This window comes from Pygoscelis adeliae, unplaced genomic scaffold, assembly GCF_000699105.1.
Source record: "Pygoscelis adeliae isolate BGI_AS28 unplaced genomic scaffold, ASM69910v1 Scaffold227, whole genome shotgun sequence".
NCBI classification, from domain to species: domain Eukaryota; kingdom Metazoa; phylum Chordata; class Aves; order Sphenisciformes; family Spheniscidae; genus Pygoscelis; species Pygoscelis adeliae.
The window spans coordinates 3,478,712-3,500,473 of NW_008825100.1; the positions used below are offsets into that span (position 1 = coordinate 3,478,712).

Consider the following 21,762-nt stretch of genomic DNA (forward strand, 5'->3'; position numbering starts at 1 on the left):
GGTTTGCAGCTTATGCTGTTTTACTCCCCTAGAAGATCCATGTACAGCACACAAGCCAGCGTTTTTTTGCACTGTTCTTTTCCACACATCCTCTTCTTGAATAACACATTTCTATCACATGAACATATCCTCCTCTTTCAACATCAACCATGTCAGATTTATTTTTTAATGCAAAGAAAAACAACTTCCAAACTTTCAGCTCTTCCACACACTGCTTGTATTTCTCTGAATGCTAAAGTGTTTGCTGTCTTCCTGACAACTTTTTTCTCTCTTAAGAATGCCATACTCTTATCCTAGTCTATCTTGAATCATCTTGGAATCTCTTAAGGCAGGTTTTCTGACACTATTTAATACTATCCATGTAAAAGCTATTCCAATATCTGTAGAATTAAATAAAAGGGAAAATGCCCATTTTGCACGGACATTATATAGCCATGTCGTAGATTGCAAAGAGGAAACAAGTCTGAATGCGCTGTTCCAAAATAACACTTGTTCAGTATTCAAAATCTTTGGGTATCTGAACCTCGTCTTCATTAAAGAGCTGCTTTTGGCGGGAGTGAGTACTTTGTAACTTACTTGACCAAGATCTCCTGTGATGGATTTGTCTTCTGTAAGTCAAGCCATGAGACAGAGTGACAAGTGGGATAGCTGCTCTGTGCGACGTGCAACTCCTAGTCCCAATACTAGAGAACCAGCTCTGCATGATGACACCCTCCAGTGACAGGGGCTCCCAGGCTGCCACCCTGCCTAGTCTCCAGGTTAAAGAAGGTGACCAGGAGAAAGGGTGCATGGCAGTGACAAAGCGGCACCGATCACCAGATGGCATTCTGTCCCCCTGCCCAGCAATAGCTGGTGCTGGCTACATTAAGTGCTAAAGCTATTCGAAACATACATCTTAAGTAGCAGCTCCGCTTTTTGGTTCCAGTCACTTGTATTTGTTTTTGCAATTTTGCAATTGCTCCACTGAAAATAGAAAAAATGTGCTGTCTGTCACACCATCAGTTGGTGTACCCACACTGTTTTCCATTGTATCAGCCCTTATGACAGGATATCAGCATTAGCCTCTCTGTTAAACCATTCTGCTGGAATATGAATTGGCTTTTTCTTCTGTTTTTTCAGAAACCTACTTAATGCCACTAGTATCCATGAGACAGGCTGGTTCAGAGGGGAGCCCTGTCAAAGTCAGTCACCATTTTCAGAATAAATTTGACAGCACCTATTAACATCAGGCACGCTCTGAGCAGCTTCCATCACTGGATGGTGATGTCATATGAAAGTTTCATGAAAGAAATAATGATGAACAAAAACCCTACTACGAAATTTCAAAATTGCTTACCTTGAAAACATAAAAGGCATGTAACGGGCTAAAAGCATCTCATTACTTCAAAGCAAAAATCACGACATGCTTTCTTAATGATTTTATCTTATTGATTATTTACTTGCATTAGAATTTTTTCCATGGAAATTTGTGGCATATTCTGAAATAGGAGGGAAAAAAAAGAGTCGTATTTGCTTCACCCAAGAAACTGAGAAAGGGCACCATGCTTCTAATGGAAATTCAAACTACACCTGTCACAGCGTGTGATAGACTGTTAAAAGATTTGGGCTTAGCTCCCAAACCATGACTAATCTGTTGTCTCCCACTGCAGGCAGAGAGAGTTGGTATCAGGAGATAACCAGAGATCAGCTAATCATTATAATCTGCCAGAAGCAGGAATCCTCCAAATCAGGAGGAAGAACCAAGTTCCTAAGCAATTCCCAAAAAAACAGCCTACAGGGGATGGTTGACCCTAAGAAGATATTTATCATACAACTCTGCAAGAAGCAGCTCATGAAGACAACTGCTCAAGGACCTGAAGGCATGAAGGAGTGTGCTAGTTGCAAGGATGTGATAGATCCCTTTGGTGTCCAAGGAAAAAGGTCAATGACTTCAATGGTAAAGTTATGCTACGCAGGTTTATTTTGAAGTAATAAAACCGCAGCCTGGGGGAGAGAAGAGGGAAATGATGAACATCTCAATTCTCATGAGTGTTTTTTGGTGCATAGTTGGGTCAGCCCACCAGCTCACACACATCCTAAATGCCTTACACACAGTTCTCCTATCAGAAGGTAAGTCTGCAATAAAGGGGAAATCTTGATTTCCTGGTACTCATCAGCTCATTACCTTCAGTCTACACCATTAAGTCAAAAGAAAGACATTCTGTGCTAAGAATTATGAAGCGTAGATTAGGCAGGCAACAGAGCTTAGAAGCCTAACGAACCAGCTGATGGATTCCTCTTGAAGCATGGCAGATACCATTTTATTTTATAAAACCCCCTTGCTTGATGGATTGTTGCTGAAAGGCTCCCTAAGATAAGTGGGTTTAATGATGAACTGTTGATTGTTTCATGTACAAAGGAATGAAGAAGTGCCTTTGATAAGGGGTAGCATGGAAGAATGCATAAAGACCAGAGGGAAGGGAGATATAATGATCTACCTGACCGCATTTTAAAAAACGTCTTGCTTCTTGGAGACACTATAAACTATGCTCATTGTTTAAGCATCCAGTTTGTTTTCTTAAGTTTCATTGATCGTGAATAGTAAGCCAACTTTGCTGTTTACCTCCTGACCTTACCAGTATCTCAGGTCCACTGTTTACAACACTTCGAACATGCAATCTCATGGTTATAAAGCTCCCAAATGGAATACTGTCAACAGAAATTTTATATTTCACCTGCAGAGTCAGTTGCTGTTTGGATTTCTGTTCAACAGCGACATTTTTATAACATAGCCCTCAGGCAGGGTCTCACTGCACACGAGCTTGGGTGTATAACAGCATTATTGTGTGTGCTAAGTGTCCTTATGGGAATTGCTATTGTTTAATATCCTGAGTAGGTCACTTTGTTGACTAACCAGACAGCTGTACTCACACCTTCTCCCTACTGCCAGCCTGCTCCAGGATGAACACACAGGATGAAGCATCTTGTCAACTATTTAATCCCCCAAACTGAAACAAAAGCCTCCAAAAACAAAAGAAAAAAAAAAAGATGACAAGGGATGAGTTGTTTTTGCTGGCTCTAAATACACTTCTAGAAAGTACAGCCCACAATAGGTCTGTAATAACTAAATGCCTAAAGCTCCATAATTATCAAGTTTCAAGCAGCCCTCTGTACGCAGATTCAGCTCCTATCACTACATCACCCAAGAAACAATTACAGCAAGAGTCTGAAGCTCTCCAGTGAAGTCAGCCATACTCCGCACCATGGGAGCGGTTCTTCTTTGCCCCAGAAAGTTCATCTGTGCAGTATTGCATACAGGGCACAGGCCTTTACAATTATTCACCATTAATATTACAGTTGCTTTAGCTGTTCCTCTGAGATCAGATTCTCATTACACAAGACATTGTACAAACACCAGGGGATGGGACTGCATCTTACCAAAAGAGCGCAAGTGGGAGAAGTTGCAAAGTTGGAGATGTTACTTTCTTTATAACCTTTTTTTTTTTAACCCAAAATTTAAAGGAAACTAACTCACCTTTGAACCTGTCCAGAAACACATCTGGAGACACTTCTCCTATCCCTACTTCATATTTTAACATACAATTAATGAGATTTAATAGATCATATGATGGTTTCAGATAGTTCATTCATTGCTCCCACAGCTGAATGAAAGCAGCTGGATACTCCTTTGAATGACAGGCAAACCCCAAATGCATTCCAATATAATGGAGCATGGAAGAAAGCAGCTTACTAGTTATGCCCAGTGTTGTTAATTGTTATCTCACACCTAGCAGTACGCACACTGTTAACAGTCTTGTATAACCTGATGGAACACAAGCATCGCATAAGAAAAGCCATGCTAACAGGATGACTAAAGCAGCATTGGTTCTGAAGGACTCTGGCATGAAGGCTTGAGATATACCCCATGATTTAAAATTTAACGTCTGCTTTTTAGCAGTTAGATCCTTTTATGGCTCAGCATTAATATTTAATTTGATTTTGTTTAAAAGCACTACAAACCATCTTGTTTGTTCAATGAGAAGATTAAAGCACACTTTTTTATTTATTTAGGTGCTGATCTGCTTTGAAGTGGAAACCCAGTGAGGACCTACCTTAAGAGTCTGCAAAAACTTCTCCTGTAGCTGAGCCGTTGACTCGCTGCAGCCACGCTGGGAGGGAATGGAGGTCGCGAGGGGAAGTAGGCCAACGCTGCGGAAAATATCAGGGAAACCATTCCAAATTCTAAACAAGAGGGCAAAGAAAACCAAAACTGAGAACAGATGTTAGCATCGAAAGACTTATTTCAGTACAGCATTGTTATCAGCCAGGCTCTGATACATGAATCCCACCACAAGTACTTTACTGCTCCCGACAACAGAACTCCGTAACTTGAAGAAGAATTTCTTTTTTCCTCCCCAAGCAAGATTTCCAATTGAGATGGAGAATCAATGAGATGGAGAAATACCGGCAGTCCACTCCAGTGACAGGAGCTGCAGAGAACCAGGCTCACACATGGGGAACTCAAGTGAAGCAAAAGGAAAGCTTTTGCTTTTTCTCTTTAGAGAGAACTGCATTATGAAGATTTGGCCACGCTTCCTCACAATGGAAGTAACGCAGTGTAGGTAACAGGGACTTTAAACAGATGGGACTGGGGAAGCCCCAGGGCATGGAATGCCCATTACTGGGCACAGAGGATGATGAAGGCAAACGAAAGGTCAAGCAAGGCAGCATCTCAGACACAAACAGTATTACACGGCAACAGACTATAAAGAGAAAAATGTAGGAGCAGCCATGGCTCAGGAATAGAAAGAGCACAGATAATAGGGAGAAAAATGAAAGAATACACCTGTTTGCAGATGCTCCTCTTGTTCAGCAGCAGGTATTCTAGATCTTTGAAAAATTTCATAGCAGAAATTTGGACCTGAACTTGCAAAGTGATGAGTACTTCACAGAAAATACACAGCAAGCCCCATGATCAGACATTCTGAGGAAAAACAACTCTACCCACAGTCAGTCTAATTAATTTGTTTCACAGGCCTTTTACAATGTATATCATGTTCTCCACAGTCCTCAATCCCAATATTTCTCCTATCCCCTTTGAAAACAAAATTCTTTGCTGGAGAGAAAAATGTATAACTGAAGCGTGTTATCTTAAAAGAACCTGTGATCTTATAACAAAGAAGTGTTCACTGACACCACAAATAAATTCCAGCAGAGCTGGATACTCAATTGCATTTTCTTTTTTCTTTTCGTTTTTAATAAATCAATATGAATGTGGCACTTTGCCAGCTCTTCTGCTAAACCAGAAGAAAATAAATTCAGGAAACTGAAAAGTAAATAACACTCGGAGTCTAAATGGATCAGCTGGAGATGGGGAAGGGAAATAAATGCTTCTATTTGGTATATGGAAAAAAAGTCTACACTAAACTTCTTTTGAAGGCATACTGGGAATGCGACAATGCCATTCTTCATGATCAAATACTAAAGGATTCATTTTGAATTATGTGGTGTCTCTTTTCCTGCTGTGGTCTAATTGCAAGTTTTGAGGGTCAAGGGCACTTTAACTAGACCTTCTCACTATTTCTCCTCTGTTCTCCAGAAAATAGATTAATTTCTATCTTTGTGTACATTGGTTTTGCGACCATGAGCAGTGAATAAAGAACTGGCCGTAACTGATCATCCCAGATCTAAGAAAGGGATGAGATGCTTTGTCACTATAGGATGATACTAGACAGGGAAGCAAGGCTGGTGAAAAGCTGTTTATCCCCCTTCTCCTGCATCTGGGTCTACATATAGGTTTATAGGTATACATACGTACATGGATACACACTTTAATCACATATGAAAGGCAGATTTCAGACTGCAGACAGGTATAGCCAACAAGAATGTGACCACACAAACCCATAAACTTTGTCCGAGGTGCTTATTATTTAACTTCATTATACTCCAGTGCCGTAAGGGGAAAGGCTAGGTCTTTTTCTAAAGAATGTAAAATACTGATAACTTTTTTGTGTCACAGTAATATTTTATAACAGGTGCCCATCTGGGGCCTCTTCTATGGGTTGCCTCAAGATTCCTGCCAGTCAAATTGCTGCAGTAGGAGCAGTATAGTAACACTTAATTTTTTAAAAAATTATTAAATTCGGCATGCAGTCCTTGTAGTACCTTCTTGCAACTCTTTAAAGTTTTCCAGTGTTATACTATCCAGGCTAACAAATTTGCCTCGCAAGCACTGCCCTCATGCACAAAAGAAAAAAGCAGAATTCACTTTGGAAACTAAAGCAGTTCCCTCTACTGAAGAATAAAAGTCTTTAGTGCCATCTTAGCTTTGTGTATCACACTTGCATCTCTATCAGAAGTCCAGGTACTGCCAAACACATCCGATTTCTTACATGTTGCATTCCTTCCTCATTAGGAAACCCATACCTTTATCTCCATCATCATTTACTTTACCAGACTAGATAAAGAAAAATACATCCCCAGGACAAGTTTTAGATTGTAAGTAGGGAGTAAGAGTAAGCAAAAGAGAAAAGGTAAGAAATAGGTCAATACTGAGACTGAGGGAGCTGCAGTCACAAAAGAGGAGCTCTTCCACAGGAGCTATCGGCTTCTCAACAGTGCAATGGCTGCAGCAAAACACTCGGAACTGGGCAAGTGTATAAATTAGTGTGCAGAAACACAGCCGTGTATATCTCTTGTCGAGGAGTGAATCTGGAATGCTTCACAAAAGCTGGGTACCATGCCACAGTGACCTGTGACTGTCAAAGTGCGTCTTAGCCTAGGAAGTAGGCACCCTGCTGCCTGTGTAAGCCCCAAACAGAAAAAAAAGAGGTTTACAGAGACACAAGCCTCCTTCATACAAGGTCTTTTTCCTTCTGATACACTACTCAGCACAAAAACCTACCCAAACCCAGAAACCCTCCTCCCCATCTTGTCCTTAAATGTAAAGGGGGAATAAGGGCACTTTATACACACACACACGCTTTTTTTTTTTAAACAAATAATTATTTTACATTGATATTTAGGAAAGCACATGGCTAAAAGCTCTGGCTGCAGTCCAAAATAATTCAAGCTTCCTTAAGTAACTCAGGTAATACAATTCAATCCTGATTTGCTCTATCTGTACTATTTCAGCTGTGAACCAGAATGTGCAGTGACACAGATGACACAGAAAGAGGCTGTAGTAATTCCACTGAGCTCTTAAGTCCATGTTTGAGATAAAGGAACAGCAATTTATTAAAACACGTAAGAGACTGGAGTTAACAGAGCAATTTCAGAATGGGTTTATAAGCAATTGCTTCGTAGTCATGTTTGAGGCTAAGTCCTTGGAAAATTAGCACACTCTTGGCATGCTACTGATCCCCAGTTAACAATTCACATCATTGCAGTCTTTTAAAAGTCATCACCTAACTTTTGGAGGCTGCTTATCTAATGCTACCTCACACAAAAGCAACAAGCTCCATCATAAACACAACTCCGTTAGGAATGCAGAGTGCTTATACTGTGAAACTGGCTTTCCCATAGTGTCTGAAAGCAGAAGTCATACCAAGCCTGACCACACTTGCAGAAGAAGTGGGGAAGTGGGACATTTGGGTCCAGCTCCTTGTTCTGCTACATTCTGTAACACCTTTACTAGTAATCTGTCTAGTCAATTTGAGCTTTGTTTTCTGCCCAGCTGATTAAGGGGACAAATAGTACCCTACCACACTTATCAGGTATTTTTTGGTCCGCAAGTGAACAGAGCTGTACAACTACCATGAGGTGGTCGCCTACCACAAGGCAGCCTTCCTTCCACCTCTGGAGCCTACCTGGCATAACAGAGCACAGGGGAGGCAGACAGCGGGGACCTTGCTCCTTCAGCTCTCCAGGGAAACAGGGCTGAGGTGAGACAGGACAAATCCCACGAGGGATTCAAAGAAACCTCCTCTTTGACAGTTCCTACCAATTTTAAATCAGTTGGACCTTCTGCCACCATCACTGCAATTCACTGCAGGCCATAACTTTCACAAACCAGCTCTTTTTCGTTGCCTGAACAGCTAAAGGGTTTGTAGCTCCTGAAAAGATGCACCCCGTATGACACAAGCGCAGCTGCACAAATAAACCACCTCTGTTCAAAGCACTAAGTAAGAACTACAGATGCCCCACAAAACACATTTCCTAGGAAGATGAAGAGCTGCTGTAGAACCATCTTATGCTGGAACTAACGATCCCAAACAGGCCTACGGGATGTTCCCAAACCCCTGCCGACTCAGAAAGGCAGAAAGAGCCGTGCTGAGACATGTCGGATACGCTACTCATAGCACAAAAACCTACCCAAACCCAGAAACCCTCCTCCCCATCTTGCCCTTAAATGTAAAGAGGGAATGGGGCAGGCAAGACACATCTCTGAACCTTGGTGGCAAGCAAGATTCACCCCAGTTTCTGAAGAAAACGCTTAGGGAAACCTCCCAGAAGAGAAAATGAATCTAATGGGCTGCTGAAAGCAACATTTCTAGTGCTACCAGACTCAAAACAGTGGATTTAGGCACAAAACTGTACTTCCTTTAGGCAGATGAATTCTTCTTTCTCCATAGAAAATCCGGAGAGGGAGAGCTAAAGCACTTCTCTAATTGCTAGATTTTTCCTCCCTTTATCTACTGCTCCTCAGGACAAAAGCTGACTTGCCTTCATTTTTCCTTCTTTCACACTGGCTGTTTTAATCTGCCATAAGATTTTCAGAGTCTAACATCATATGAAACATCTCTGAAAAAGTCCTAACCAAACCCAAATTTCCTTATTGTTCAATAGATTAGAGTCCAGTAAAAGGTAGGTTACTCAAAAATACTTGCTGATATAGCGATCCAACTTCTACTACGCTTTCTTTAAAACGAACAGTAAAGTGGCCCTCACCCAACAGGAGTATTAACTCAACAAAATTTCCATAAGAATAACGTCCAGGAGTAAGTGATCACAAACAGCTAACTCAATCCCATAAACCTGCATATAAACTACACTGTATATATACCTTAAGACTTCTGGAACACTTAGGGCTAACTCCTGGCTGAATTTCAGAGGCTGCAATTATAAGGGGGGAAAAACACAACCAAATGTGCAACTGCCATGACATGGTAAAGTTCAGCTGCTCTTAATGCTATACCAATTTATATCCACTAAGAATCAGGTCGTAGACTCTGAAGCCACTTAAGCAACCCTTTTTCCTTAAAGCTTCCTGCTAATTTTTGTAAGTGATACAAAGAGCCATAGAAGCCACTGCATGAAAAAGAGCAAGGACATAAAATCTAAGTTATATCAGGTGAATTTTATATCAGTGTTTTCTTCCACTAAACTGCTCTCACTTCATTGAAATTGCTCACCACATAAGAATTATGTGGTTTTAGTTAAAAACAAAATCTATTGAGCTTTAATTTCAATGTTAGATTCTTAAATACTAATAATCCAATCACATTTGAAAAGCATATGCAAGTCATAAATTAAGGCTGATTTAATGCAGGAAAGAATTTAATGCTGAAAGACTACTGGATTTCCATCCTTAAAGAAACAAAAGAAAAAAACCAACCTGTCATGGGCACATTTTTTTAAAATGAAAATTCAAGAAGCAAAAACCAGTTTGGAAGCTCAGGGAAAACGTAAGCTCTCCTAGAAGACATTTCTCCTAAGATCAGCCTATACAAACAACTGAAATACTTCATTTGGAATCAGTCTGTACAAAAGGCTATTTTTAAATCTTTCCTACACAAAAGGGGAAAAAATTAACCCTTCTGATGGTACATTTTACCACTTGTTTTCCACCAGTCAGCAACTGTTTTCTGTGCAGACCAGCCACTAGAGGGTAGTGGTTCTCAAATACCAAACACACATGAGAGTATGTAAATTTTTTTATAATTTTTTTTTCTTTTTTAATTTTTATTTTTAAACCACACCTGCATACAGCACAGCCTCAATACGGTCCTTGATGTGCTCAGTGTTGCTCTGCGATACCAGCAGGAGGTGAGATGTTCCATTAGGAGATGGCACTACAAGAGGTCCCACTAGAAACGCGCCAGCAGCGCCCAGGTAATTGAGCAGCGACGCAATGGCTGTTGCTGTGGCACGTTCGTCTGGAGAAAACCACGTCGTGGAAAGAAACGGTGCCGCGTTCATCACAGTTGGCCCCGCCAAGCCATTTAACAGCTGCCCTCCGTGAATCAGCCTGGAATAGAGAACAGAGACCACAGTCATTTGGATGACAATTGCTTGCCTTTTTTTTTTTTTTAATTAAAAAAGCATGTAAGATATTGAGTGCTGGAGATGGAGAGACTGCACAAAGAAATGAAAGTCCTGTGCAAAAAAAGCATATTCTATACACCAAAAGAAGCCCAATTAGACTGATTTAAAGAATCCAGAGCTACTCTGGTCTCATTACCTCAGATAAATGGAGAAGCAAATGTTCTCTTCAAAGCAGGAAAGGAAGAGGGAATAAAAGGGACTTCCTTTGCAGAAAAAAGGTATCATGATAGGATATAAAAGTAGAAAAGGTATAGTAGCAGGAAAGCTTTTGAAGTACAAGCATCTTAAACCTGACCCCTTGCCTGCATAAATCCCAACAAAAGATTTAAATTAGTTATGGCAGATCCAAAACTGAAACACTTCAGCAAAATACTCTGCATATTTTTTCACTGCATTATTTATTTTTATTTACACACTCAGATGAGCTCTATGTGCCTACAGATGAGGAGGCTGGGCTGTTGAGGTTTCCAAGAGAATCGCCTTCTCCAGCAATCTGGCCATTATCAACATACTGTTGAAACAGCCAAGCAAACCCAGATTTTTCTCGTTTTTCACACTCATTGGGATTTAACAGATAAGACTGGTGACAGAACAGAGATACTACTTCCAAGCAGTGAAGTCTCTAAAAACTTTGGCGTAATATTAGTACAATGAGCACATGCAGAAAGGACTTTTTGAAAGCTCTTCTACACGTGGAAGTCAGCCAGAAACCTTCCACTCTGACTTTTCCAAAAAGTGATCAGCCGTGAAAGGCAAAAGCATTTTGGAATTTATATAAAAACCTCATGTCTAAAAAGCAGCTAGCAAGTCAAACAAAACATTGCAACCCTCCAAAGTAGATCTATCCATTGTGCAATAAAATGGTGGCAGATGATATTTTTAAATGGGTGGTGTTTTTCTAAGCATAGCAGGAACTCGATGTTATTGCTGCAAGACTTGAGTTGTCAGACAAAAAGCTACGGCCTGAAAATGGGGAAACATAAGCTAGCATTTAGGCAATGTTTCAAGCCACAAATGGTTGAATAATATACAGTGTAGCAGGAGTTTTTTAAAGCACACAAAGGAACAAAATATGCAAAAGAAATGCTGACAGACTCTTTATCAAATTAACAAGCTAGATTGCAATAGAAAGGAATAGATGCTACTGATTCTCAGTGGACTAGAAATTAAATTTTTAAACAACATTATAAAAATATACAGAAAAAAAAGAAAAAGCTATTACATATCATCTGAAGGAAACACTTTCCAAGCTGGGACAGAAGTAATATCCACTCTTAAATATAAGCAATTGCAACTTTTTTTTTTTTTTTTTTTTTTAAGTTCACATAGTGAGGCTAGAGTTCATTACTATTTGTTCATGATTTGCTTCAGATGGACATCACCAAGGCATGGTCAGGCCTTTTTAATGCTTTTTAAATGGGGGCCCCCCAATAAAATAAAATGAAATAGTTTTAAATAAATAAAAAGCAGTGTCTAAATAATGCTCTGGTATAGTTTTCTGGAGGACACATTACATGAATCCCTTATAGTTATTCTCCAACCCAGTGTACTTTGGACAAACCAAGGTATCCTTGTGCACGTTGGTATTTTCATTCTACTTATCTCACTACAATAAGTTATTCTCAAACTTATCGTAAACTGTTCCAGGGTATTTGCAGAGCTATACTACATCCCCAGAAACAGCTGCATTTCAGTAGCAAGTGAGGTAAGTACTGCAACTTATAAAGATTTTATTTTAGTATTTCCTCTTGCTCCAAAGTGAATTTATGGCAGGGGGTTGGACTAGATGACCTTTAGATGTCCCTTCCAACCCAAACTATTCTATGATTCTATGAAATTGTGGTTTTGTTATTGTATGCTAGGAGAACTGTGTCACCACAAAATAACCTTTATAGCTATAGGTGCCATACTAACACTTCTGTTCACTTATACCACTATGATAATATTGTTTTAATTCAAATATGCCTACTCTATAGAAATCCTAAGGGCAAATAAAACTCACTAAAATTGGAAAAAAGTACAATAGTTTTTCTGCAGTGCCTATGGGCACGTAGGCACTTCATCTGGTAGAAGAAGAAGAAAAGGTTTGTAAAAAAACCCAAACAAACCACCAAACAAAAAACCACAGTTCATATACTGTGAGAATTACATGTACTCTTTTCATGTACTTACACTTCATATTTAAGTTATGTCTATCAAACTCCACCATCTGAATAAAGCTCTATAACTGACCTCTATACTCAAAGGAGACACAGATATTAATTTTACTTTCAGATCCAAAGGGAGAAAGTAGCTTCCTAATCCAGAACTTTAATTCTACATTACTTTTCTGTCTTAGTTTTTTCAAAGAGCGAGCCAATTTTTGTCTTTCCATAGGTCTCTTCTGTTGGTGTTCTGCCTGCTCTCTCTCCTGCCTTGTCCTGCCTGGCGTGCTGTCTGTTCCCATAGATTTGCCTTTCCATTTGCATTTTTGGCATTTACCAAGCTTGACATCATCATCCAGGGTAAAGCGTCTCTTATCTTCATATTGCTTAATTTTTCAAATCTAACGTATTGCGGTTAATAAACACTATTTTCAGACTAAATTGCCACTGATATACAGACTACTACCTAAATGTCTCTGTGTATAACAGCCTAAACCTTATTTTATCTGTTTTTCAACACTGGTTTGAATTAAGCTACTTTTTCTCTGAGAAAAAGATTATTTCCATTGTTCCTCTACGTGTCCTTAACTCATTTCCCTAGAAAGGCAGGGACGAGAGATTCAAAACGCGATTCAGTGCATTTACTAAGCTGCTACTCCGGGAGACATATGTAGCAGCTGCTCCATCTGACAGAGATATACGAACATAACAGTATTGGTGGCTTTTTGCTGTTTGTTACAACATCTTATCATCACTGCACTAGATTTTGGTCTCACAGCCCATAGGAGTCTCCTCTTGTACACCATCAGTGCTAAAAATTCCTCCAACACCAAGAGATATCTGTTTCCATTACTCCCCTATTTTCTTCTTGTTTCTGCTACTGAAAAGGTGCAGAGAGCAACTGCGTTTTTCCCTGTCACTATTTCAGTTTCATTCTGCACAACAAGATTTCTCTTCCCTGAGAAAAGGGCTAACAAGATAACTTTAGCTCAGGACCCTACCCAGGTGGAAAAATATATTTCAGTCTTATTACACTAACAGGGTAATTTTCATCTGTTATTTTTGCAGCTCTGCTCTGTTTTCAGATGCATTATTTATCCAATCATCATCTAATTATTTTCACGTATCAAAAACTAGAAAGTTGTGGAGTTCAAATAATAGAAAATAACACAAGAATAGAAGGCTTTTTAGTCACAATCATGAAAGAGAAAATTGGAAAAAATGACACCAGAAATTCATCCCTGACTTACAAAATAATTGATGACTGTCTAGCTTAAAGCAAAAGTGGGAAAGTAAACATCTACCCAAAATATCTTATTTCTAACCATTTCAGAAGCCAGGTCAGGGACTCATTGCGAAATTTCAAGGTTTTTGCACACCTGACCTCTGCGCTAATGAATTTTTGTGCTCTTCCAAATTTGTAACTTGCAGTTGAACATGAGCCCTTTACAAAAAAGTTAATAAAAATTATTTGAGGACTGGTAGTAAATGCGAGTGTTAAATACCATGTGTAATGGCATCACAGCAATGGATAACTTATACATTTACATTATATATCTATCTATATATAAAAAAAAATAATACACAGACATATATACACCCACACACAGCCCTTTGCACAAAATAAAGATCACATTTTTTCCTAAACTGGCCTCTGAATTGCAAAAAGATAGAACAAGGGATAGTTCAAATATAACAATAGAAATTAGGGAAGAAAAACTCTTTTTGTACTATATTGTCATCTCTTTTCCAATTTTTTGTCAGTTCACATTATAAATAACTTAAATTATATGGTTTCCATCACCTCTCTGAGAATATATGAGTATTAAGAAGTAACCTGGTTTCACTTGCTTTATTCACTCCTTGCTGTCACTGTTGCAATATCCTAACAGGCAACAACAATAACAACAAAAAGTAAGGCTATAAATGCTGAAATTACAATATCACTGACCAACTGGGTGTGGAAAAAAAGTGAGATTACACAGGAAGAAGGTTTCAGTGATTGATGATAATACCATGTAGTTAAGATGCGAAAGAGCTTCCATTTACAGTCGTCTTTATTTATCTTTTTCTCCCTGTACGGATTGAAACTTTTCATGCATGGTCACAGTCCCATCAAGTATTGGATTTATCAAGCTATTTAAAAGCTGTGTGTTACATAAACACTTTTTCTATGTAAAAACCCCAGACATTTAGTGTTTCTACCACAGTATGCCTTATGCTCGGACTTAAGAGAATTTTAAATGAAAGAAAATCTCATTAGTTTCCGTATTCAGATGGGGAAACAAAGGCAACAGTAGAGGGAAAATGACTTACTCAAAAAATTACTTTTAATACAATGGATTTAAACCACAACACTAAAATAAGTGTCCAAAGCTCAGTTGTAAGATGTGTTAATTGAACTTGTTTTGGGAAGGCTAGGACTGGAGAAGTATCAGTATTTTAACACTGATTTAACAGGGTGGAAAAAGCATTTTCACCTTTTCTTTGGCAGGCAACACAGGGGAAGAGCGAGGCCGCTGGCCCCAGTGCGTTGCTCTGTGGATTTTCTCTACCAGCCTCTGATAAGCCCCCGGTCAACTGGGAAATTAGGTTCCGCTGGGTCCTAGGAGGGAGCAGAGCTCATCTCAAGAGCCTTGTGAAGATGAATGAGATTTTGGTGCAGGTTTTTTTTCCTGAAACTTTTATGATGCTTTTCCTACTAGCTGCCATGAGAACTGACCGCTTAGTCACTATTCAAACTTCTATACAAATTCAATGAAAAAAAATTGGTAATTCAGTTTTGCTGCTGTTTAGCAAAGTGTGAGGAGCAACGAAGTCGCTGAGAGAGCTAGCCTGCTGCTGCACGAAGACAGCGCTGTAGCATGCCTCTCAGTCTGGAAAAGTTTAGTAGATTAATTGCTGATCCTAACAGTTAACGCAAACAAGGATTCCGGATAAAGAAGTTAACATTTTAAAGAAATGGATGGCTGATTTTTCTTTCATATGCCTGACATTTTCACTCATTGAAAGAAGTGGATTGTTCAACTCCTGCTAATTTGGAAGACAAATGAGTTTATATAGCGATTAGCTCATTGTGGGAACTACTGGAAGCAAATGAAAGAAACCCTTCCATTGGAGGGCTTCAGAGCACTTTTCAAGTGCTATTGAATTTAGCATGGCAACAAAGCAAGTAAATACCTCCTATTCTAGAGCGTCTACACTGATGTATGATGCAAGTTGCTTGCCCACGAAAAGGAATATGAAAAGACACGGACTTATCCACATTATAACTTAGGAGATTTTTTTTTATACCTCAGAGGGAACTGATACCAGTTTTGCAAAGAACCACCTCTGATTTTTCACAATCAAGTTACTAGAAAAGGATAGAGCTTTTCCTTTAGACTCACAAAAATAAACACAACAAAAGAACCCTCTATTAAGTGGAACCTTTTCAGGTACTTTTTAAGGCAAAGATAGAATTAGGGAGGTCAAATTCATGCTTTACAGCAATTCACTGCTACGGAGTATGGGGAGAACCCGATGCAAATGCTGTTCTGTTCATAACCTGAAGAGAGTGCAGTAAGGCTCTATGTCTGGAAAAGGACTGGAAAGAAAAATACCTCTGGGTAAAGCAATGAATTAATCTATTAAAAATAACATTCTGAAAGATGAATTTCATGGAAATGCACTTCCTTTCAATATTTTCATTAAATGATATATTTATACTACAAAAGCTTTATGCCTTCTGGATATTCATGGATTGAGGCCATTAGCATTTTTTAGCTTGTTTTTGACGCATGCGACCATTGATACGTGGAATAATTTAAAGCTGTTTTTCCCCATCAGTAAGAAAAATTATTACAAGCAGAAAGCCTGAGTCACTGTGTGGTACATTATCTCCAGCAATAAAGTGAAAAAGAAAAGATAAAAACTTAAAAATGTATTTTCGACCATTTTCATCAGGAACTGGGCTCACGTTTCACCCCCTGTACAAACCATGGCCTCAGCACAGTTGGTCACATCATTATGGGAGCAGACTTGGAAAGGACCATAGTATCTCCCAGGCATCCCAGCCTCATGCCTCTTCTCCCATTCTTAAAGAAAACAGCAAACACATTTGCAATGGTCTGAAAAACAGTGAGTTTTGGTTTTAAATTTAAAAGGATTGGAAAAATGGAATTACTCCAAAACTATTATTTCTGAGAGCCTGCCAAGAGAGAGACAAGGATTTGCAAGGAGAGGAAGCAGCAACATCAGGCCAAGACCCTGATGTCTCCATCAGACGTCCTGACAGAGGAAAGGGATGAGGCGGGCATACAGAGAGATCCCTGGAAGTACGGTGACAAATTCACTCACATCCTCATGCCATGTTGTTGTGCAGCCATCACACGGGTGCGAAGAGGGCTGCTTCTTCACTTAAAGCTTTATCCAAGTTTGAAGGATGAGGGCACATGAAATCAAAGCTTCTTTTTAGCATTTTTTTTTTTATTCAAAGTTGGGGGTCTTTTGTTTTTCTTTCAAAGCTAACCCACTCCACAAACCCATTATTAAAAGAAGACATCTTTAAAGCAACACTAATGGAGGACAAGCTCATCAAATATGAACAGACCCAAAATAAACAGCTTTGCTGTAAACACAGAGTAGGCAATTACATTATGGGCTAATGAGGCAAAACGTACTGAAGCAAGTTATCAGGGAAGGGATAACCAGGACTGGCTGCTATCAGGCTGCCATGGGAGAAAGCTGATGGAGATTACTTAGCACAAGATAAATTCACTCACATCCTCATGCCATGTTGTTGTGCAGCCATCACACGGGTACGAAGAGGGCTGCGTCTTCACTTAAAGCTTTATCCAAGTTCGAAGGATGAGGGCACATGAAATCAAAGCTTCTTTTTAGCATTTTTTTTTATTCAAAGTTGGGGGTCTTTTGTTTTTCTTTCAAAGCTAACCCACTCCACAAACCCATTATTAAAAGAAGACATCTTTAAAGCAACACTAATGGAGGACAAGCTCATCAAATATGAACAGACCAAAAATAAACAGCTTTGCTGTAAACACAAAGTAGGCAATTACATTATGGGCTAATGAGGCAAAACATACTGAAGCAAGTTATCAGGGAAGGGATAACCAGGACTGGCTGCTATCAGGCTGCCATGGGAGAAAGCTGATGGAGATTACTTAGCACAAGATAGGTCCCAAGTAGGATTTTTTAGTAAAAGAGTAGGAGTGTACAGGAGATACAGCAAATTAGGGAATGGGATAAACAAGACCTATTTAAACATTCCTGAACAACTTTTCTTAGGCCAGTGAAAAAGCAAGAAGCTGTTTCGATTATAATGCAGCAACTTCGATATAAATTCAATTAATATGAATTCTTCTTTAAGGACTGAAATTAGCCAAGAGAATATGAGTCACAAGACTAAGGCAAAGAGCTCAATACAATTAAAAAAATTAAAAGCTATCACAGTTGAGGATAACCCCTGCCATTATGAGATGGAGCTAAATATCCCACAAAGAACATAAATTCTCTTCCCTTCCAGCATAGGCTTATACTAGCTGAGGCCTTGTAGAAATGCTGCCCATTTAATATTGCTGCAATACAAGCCCTTTCTGAGATTTCAGAGGTTGCTTTAATATATCTACTGGATTTACCACTCCAAGAATTTACACAGGGTCTGTAAATCGCTATTCAGCAGCTACCCCCGTTGCTGGGGGAGGCGGATGACACCCACAGTGCCACAGCCGAAATCCAGCACAGGAGCAAGAGGAAAGAGTATTTATCACCAAAACTGTCAAGCCGCCTCCTTTTTCCACTAAGGCTGTTTCAGCTGAAGAAGCCAATTTGGCTGCCACCTAAGCGGCAGCACTAATCAGTGTCTGGGGGTGCACCAGAGGATGCGCAGCTCGGGCAGTGGCAGGCGGGACTGCTGGGCAGCCAGAGGGATGCTTAATCACCCACCACACCTACCGCTACCATCGACAAGTAAGTAAAGCAGGAAAATGTTGCCACTTGGGAACAACTCACAGGACCTCTCATCTAAAGGAACAGCTTTGGAGCAGAGGTTAAAAAATAAAACCTGTGTACAAGATGAAGCTGGTGGAGGTAATAAAAACAAGCTAAACTGTTAAGTTACAGGGGTGTAAAAATTAAGTATTCCCCATGAGAGCCTACCTGCGAATGACCTGTTTCCTTTTCTCCCCACTTCCATCTTTTTCCGATACTGTGGATTAACCCAGCTCAGCCTTCCCCCATCACAGCAGCCAAAGCACAAACCAGCAAGTGCCAGCAGCGCCAGGCAAGTGCTCCGTCTTAACATCTTCCTCCTACGCTCGCTGAGCTACAGCTTACAAACAGGTATGTTTATTCATCTTTTTACTCCCAGAATCACGCTTTAGATTAAATACTTTTTCCATTTCTCTTCCCCAGTGAGTTAGGGAGCACACAACATGCATCACCCTCTGTCTTTATTTCTTGCAGGCAGATTCTTCCCCCATCCCCTCCTAAAAGGCTCTTTGCATTCCCTGGAACATTTTAATCCCTCTTCTCCACAGCTGCTCCACTCATGAGCAGAAGTGTGTTCAGTACTGCCGGGGAACATGAGAATCCTAACATGTCTTTTCTTTACTGGAATTACCTCTTCTGAGGTGCCCCTTTGCATTTTTCATGCATGAGAATGGCAGCTCATGGTCATTTTAGGATCAGGAAAGACAAATAATGATACGACCCCACATCATTCTTTAGGATTTCAGGGATGAAAAAGGGAAAACGTGGAACTATTAAAGATAAATCTAACAAGAATAAAACACAAACTAGGTTACAACTAGCTAACAGAAACAAAATGTACCAAGGATGTGGTAAGAGCGACTCTTCAAATGTAATAAAGGAAAAAGTTAACATCAATATATCCAAGAGTGGCAAAAAAATTCAAAATCCTCAGAGGTGGTATTATTAAAGAAAAAAAAAACCCTTTACAGGATCTACCAATTACCGGTGTGTCCACCATAAACAACTTTGTAAATAACCGCTCCTGTTTCCACCATCATTCTCCGTGTTCTTGTTTTGCTGGCTTCCCAACAAATGTTTTAATGGTTCTTATTGCCAAGGAGCACCCTCTCACTGCCGTGACTCAAGGTCCTCAATAACTACTTCTCTGTTGTGAAATCTAATGTGAAGGCCAAACACTACCAGCCCACAGCATACTAAGTTCTAATAAATTGCTTAATTAATATATTCAATCCAAATGACAAATTATGTTACATCCTTTACTTCCATGTCTTTAATTATCCTGTCTTTCAAAACATTTTAAGAAATCTTACATCACACGGTCAGTTTTAAAAGCCATAGATTTATGGCTATGGGCTGATTTCATCATTTATTTCCTTCTTTCTTATACGTTTCAGCTCATACAGCTTTTTGCCTAGATTTATTATTTTTAGAATCATATGGAAGACCTAAGCTGTATGTACATCTATTCCTAAACACAGAATATGAGATAAATATGAAGTGTTATGTGGGTGGAAAAAAACAATCCTGATTTTGTCTATAAAGAAACGGCCTCCTAATAATGTTAATGTTCAGGATAAAATAATCAAATTCAAAAAGAGTCCAATGAAAATATTCAACTCAGTGCCAAGCAGTAGTCAAAAAGGAAAGGACTGGACAAAATGCAGGCAAAAAGCATTAGCGATGCTCTTGTAGCCTTCAGGGAAGGGAAGAAGGTACAAGTTCAGGAATGGTACAATTTGATAACCTTTTTTATGTTCTATATAATTTACATTAACTATGAACTAAACAAATAGGTGTGGCAAATGAGGTTTTCATAACATTTAGAAAGGAATAATGGTTTGGGGTTTTATTTCTAAAAGTCAAATTCACTGTCACATATCTGGCACATTTGACAAACCCAGAAGTGCGTGGTACACAAGAAAAATTCTTTTTAACCTCCTTGTCTGTATGATACACACATTAACCTCACAGGTTAGCGGGCTGGGGAGGAAAGCAGGTAAGTAAGAGCAAATGTGTATGTGAGAGGGACTTCAGTAGTCCACGTGTAGGTTGGTTCCTCAATCTCACACGCAAGTCCACACTTCCACATTTTCGCTATGCACTCCCACTTCAGCCTTCACTGAATTTATGCAGTTCTGGCACAGATTTCCAGTATGGTTTTAGGTCACACACTGGCAGAGAATGAAAATTCACCATGAAGAACAGCTGCTTTGAGAGACACACTCAAATGTGCAACGTGAATTCTCCCTCATACGAGTCGTGCATATACATGGGCATCAAATGAGCTGAAAATAGAGGTTACGATTTGTGTTTAAAACATGACTCTGAGAACTGGAGATAGTCTTAGTCTGCTGTTACACACTAGAGCCAAAAGAATAATTACAGACTAGAAAGGAGCTTAAGAACGCACTTGGATATTACAGGTCCGTGTGAGATAAGGAGCATAAAGCAGTCAGGATTAAATGTCAGCCTTAACAGTGATTTCCTCACATCTGTGATTGGCCTGATAGGTGATGGGCTTTAGTAGCTCTCCTTAATGTTAAATTACAAGAGCTTAGGGAGCAGAGACAGCTACAAAGTAGAAAAAAAACCCCTAAACCTGACAAACCTCATGAACGTTCTTGTAATTTTATATATCTTAACTCTCACGTAATTGTCCCATGGAAATCCTTCAGTATATTACTGCAGGTATATTCAGTATATTACCCAGGGACTGAAGGAAAACATTACAAAACATGCAAAAGCATTTAAAGAAATTCTAGTTACACTGGCTTCTGAAATACTCCAGTATTAGCTTGTGTGTGATCTTGTCCATCTGACTGGCTCTGTAATGTTCAAACTGTCATATTAACGCATATACACATTCAGAATAAGTGCATAGTTTAGTGCTCAGCCAGTTGTTGCTAACGCATTAAGCAGTAACGCTCACCTCAAAAATATTATTTTATTTGGTGTCATGCTTCAAGTAATCGATGAAAATTGGCCTTCAGTCTTAGCCCTCAAAACAATGCAGGTTACCTGGTATAACATTGCACAGTCTGTACAATTATTTACAACGTCCCAAGAAACCTTCACTGAAAACCACCCTTTTGCTTCACACAATTAGCTATAATTAATTCTCTGTAGATTTTTTAATCAAACTGTGTAAAAGATCAAACTACTTCCTTAGGTAGAGCTGCAATTCTTGAAAATTTATCTTTTTTTGGAGTAGACTAAGTAAGCAAATTTATCAGTTTCAGCTGGGGATGATGCATATTTTCACAACATGAATAAATGAAATCAGTAACCTTTTCCATCAGGATTCTGCTCATGCTCTTTTTTTTTTGCCTATATAGTTTTCAGTAAAATATATCGTCATATTTTATACATCTCATGAGACTCT

The 21,762-nt window shown here is 39.3% G+C and overlaps 1 protein-coding gene across 1 annotated transcript in view; it reads right to left on the minus strand.

Annotated features, from left to right (window-relative positions):
* DIRC2 (disrupted in renal carcinoma 2) overlaps positions 1 to 21,762 on the minus strand; it is a 71,699-nt gene that overhangs the window by 22,741 nt on the left and 27,196 nt on the right. The window contains exons 3-4 of the mRNA XM_009327177.1: positions 9,900 to 10,168; positions 4,092 to 4,221 (exon numbers count right to left, since the gene is read on the minus strand). Coding sequence (XP_009325452.1) covers positions 4,092 to 4,221; positions 9,900 to 10,168 — 399 coding nt within the window. The remainder of the gene's footprint in view (positions 1 to 4,091; positions 4,222 to 9,899; positions 10,169 to 21,762) is intronic.